The sequence below is a fragment of the Pinus tabuliformis genome, chromosome J (genome assembly GCF_031772625.1).
Source record: "Pinus tabuliformis cultivar Carrire ecotype Pingquan chromosome J, CPIR1, whole genome shotgun sequence".
In the NCBI taxonomy this organism is placed as follows: Eukaryota; Viridiplantae; Streptophyta; class Pinopsida; order Pinales; family Pinaceae; genus Pinus; species Pinus tabuliformis.
Window position 1 is genome coordinate 1625046324 of NC_142295.1, and position 3557 is coordinate 1625049880.

Here is a 3557-nt window from a genome sequence, read left to right on the forward strand (position 1 = left end):
ATGACCGACTTATACTCACTCATTAATTACTCAGGCAAATCGTCCACTGGAGGCTTTAGATTCATTCCGCCCATTAATTCCTTAGTGAAATTGTCCACCAGAGGCCTCGGATTCATTCCAGCCACAGTCACAGCTGTATATATAGAGTCCTTTTCGTCGAGCAAAAACACAATATCAAACACCAAAAGAAAATGGTGTGAAACCAGAGCTCTCCCACTTTCACTACATATGATGGGATGGTTTACCCCTTTCTGTTTACAGGTCACACGGACTTATTTGAGCACAACCGTTGGAGCTTCCCACCCTCGACTCTACACAATGCAAAAGAATGGGAAACGAACCAGGAGACGATACAATGCAAAAGAATGGACAATGAACCACGAGATGGTTGCAGTAGCAGTGTCTACACTGCCACCATTGGGAAAGAAAGGGCTAAGAAAATTTGGAACCACGGAATAGCAAGATAGTTGTCCCTGGGCAAGCCATAGCCATGAAGGCGGTTATGATGGGAAACTCCAGAACGAGGGAACAGGAAGATAGTCGACCCTAGGCAAGCCATAGCTATGAAGGCGGTTATGATGGGAAACTCCACAACGCCTAAGCAAGCAAGGGCGACATCCCTTCTCGCCTTTTTACAGTCTCTCAGGATACAAAGTCACATGAGTCGTTATAACGAACTTCGAGCTTAGTGTTTCATGTAACCAACTTCCAACACAGCAATTCCCACCGCCTATAATGATCGAACTTGTGAAATTTTTTTAATAGTCTGACACATCGGATCAATGCCCAAGTATGGTACACCGTGGCATATAGGCAAGTTCTTTTTAGAGGGAAATGCTTAAGGTGTCATTAACCATACCATATTATGAGCCAATATTATGGCTCACTGATACCATATGCCAAAAAACTATTTCTCATTTCACAATCAAAATATTTTATAAATATTTTTTTTATTTAATTTTATTATACGGTTTGGGCAAAGAGACAACCTCCATCCTAGTATGAAAGATATGTTGTAATGTCCTGTTAGATTATGTTACTTAAATATTTTGACCTAATAAATTATTAATTAAAACATCTTTTGACTCATTGAAATTACATAAAAATAAAAATTAAACTAAAAAAAATAAAATTAATAATTAAACCAGCCTAGATCCATCTTAACTCTCAATCTATCAAGCTGCGAGAGGGATCAAATCTCTAGTGCAAAGACATTTGATCTTTTTCTATGTTTTGCACTTAGAAAAGAGGTTTGCACCTAGAGAGATTTGATCTGATCTCTCTAGCACAGTTAATATAGATCTAGGTTGGTTAAATTTTTTCTCAACAGATGTCAAAATCTGTAAGTGCATCCCTCTTTTATTTCGGCTATAGATTTTTTGGCCTTAAATAATTGAAAAAAATTATATGATGCAAGAGAGGACATTATGACCAAGCCTACCTAAAAAAAATTGTTTGATAATGTTAAGAGCATTTTGGGATACACAAATGGAAGGCCTTGTAATATCAACTGCAATTCGATCTCTAAATCAGTTATGTAAATCCGATGCATAAAAACTGGACAACCTAATGAAAACTGTCTCCGGACCTTTTTGTATTTATCAGAATACCATAAAATTACATGAAGATCACTAGTCTTGTGGATGAAAGCAAATTGTTAGGGCCATATTAGCTACCCACGAACATTAAACAGATAGAAGTTTAGATCTGGATTCCACCAGGTGACATTTTCAAATTCAGGTCTCCCTTCGCTTCGTAAGACTTATAATAATTTGATAACATTCACCCGCGCAGTACGCACAATTGTGAAACATTAAACTGTGATTGGCAGTCACATTTCTGCTGTTATGCTATCACGTGCTTCTTTTTGACATGTCTCAAAATTCAACCACGGGTGCCCTGTAACAAACACCATCCATTAATATAATATGAAAAAAGAAAAGAGGTTAATTCATCATCTGTCCAGAAATGAGATAAGGATTATGATGGTAGTCATCAGGTTACTTACTCAAGACTTGTGTAGCATTCAAGCGGTGTTGTGGATCTTTGACGAGCATGCGTGAGATGAGGTCTTTGGCCAGCATTGAGATTTTGTTCCACACACCATTTTTGAGATCAACATCTTTTTTCAAAATCTTACGCTTGAGTTCCAAGAAGTTGTCACCCTCGAATGGGAATTTACCACTGAGTATGGCATACAACAACACTCCAGCGCTCCAAATATCCACGCTCTCCGTATATCCTTGTCCATTCAAAATTTCGGGAGCAACATAGGCTGGGGTTCCCATTTTATCATACAGAAGTTTACCTCCTGCAATTTCGCAATATTTTTATTGCGGTATGATAATTATTTAAGATAAAAAATAAATTTGTGTACTCTTTTTTTGAAATTACAAAATATATTTATATAATAGCTACAAGATGCTACCCAAAATTATAAAAATTCCGGACCAAAATAACGGTCACTTAACCTAAAACTTTATCACATGAAATCTGAAATTAAAAATACTATACCTTTCTCAAAGAGCGTAGCAAGACCGAAGTCACCCAACTTGACAACCGGATGCGTAAGGCTGCCGGTCAAGAAGATGTTTTCCAATTTGATATCTCTATGAACAACACCCTTTGCATGGCAATGCAAAATGCTCTCCATCATCTGCTTGAAGATCATGGCAGCTTCCAATTCAGCATCAGGTTTGTAACGGCCGCCTCTCTGCATAACCGTTTTGAACAGATCTCCTAGACTGCACAGCTCCAAAACTAGATGTGTATTCTGCGAATCCTCGTAAACCCCATGAAGTTTCACAATGCCGTTGTAACCGGAGACCCTACACATGACGTTTATTTCATTGAGGATCATATTGAGCGGTGTCTTATTTTTGTTGAGGGATTTGCAGCAGAAAGCGATGCGTAGGGCCCTGTGGAAACATATACTAATTTTTTGACGGGGAACCACGCTCAAGTCCACACCATTGAATTCATAGTCATCGTGAATTGAGCAATTATTAATTATGGGCATCACTGATCTCTCTTCTCCCTCCCCCATGCATTGCTTCATCTTGATTGAACAGCGACGCTTTAAGGCGTTCTTCGTCTGTTCCTCCATCTCCTCCTCCCCGGGGATATTCACTATGGTGGCTACGGCTAATGTTGTAAGCTGCTCCATCATTTTTCATTCAGTCAGTCACTCTGATCGATTGACGGGGGCAACAATTACAGCGATATATATATATATATATATATATATATATATTCAATGGGTAGCGTACATGCCCTTTGCTCTTTTTTCCGTTGCCTTTTTAATTATGGAACCCTTAAAAGTAGAGAGCTCTCACTCCAGTTCGCTTTTCTATTTTTTTATTATGAAACTCTTAAAATACACATATCTCACTTCAGTTGGGTTTTAAAATAGACAACCATCTTAAAGTTAAGATGCAGATTATTCTTTTCTAATAAACTGCGCCCGCTGTCCCACTTAAAAAACGGGTTCGGTCTTATTTTACTCTCCGTCAATGTCACAGCTGTAATTTCTCATTTTACTCTCCGTTAATGTCACA

At 38.3% G+C, this 3557-nt stretch overlaps 1 protein-coding gene across 1 annotated transcript; it reads right to left on the bottom strand.

Moving 5' to 3' along the window:
- Positions 1-1831: 1831 nt before the first annotated feature.
- Positions 1832-3166, bottom strand: LOC149233710 (serine/threonine-protein kinase PEPKR2-like). The gene is made up of 3 exons (XM_089382268.1): positions 2515-3166; positions 2009-2311; positions 1832-1899 (listed from the first exon to the last, which is right to left on the bottom strand). The coding sequence occupies exons 1-3, from the start codon at positions 3164-3166 to the stop codon at positions 1832-1834; spliced, it is 1023 nt and encodes a 340-aa protein (XP_089238394.1).
- Positions 3167-3557: the final 391 nt, after the last annotated feature.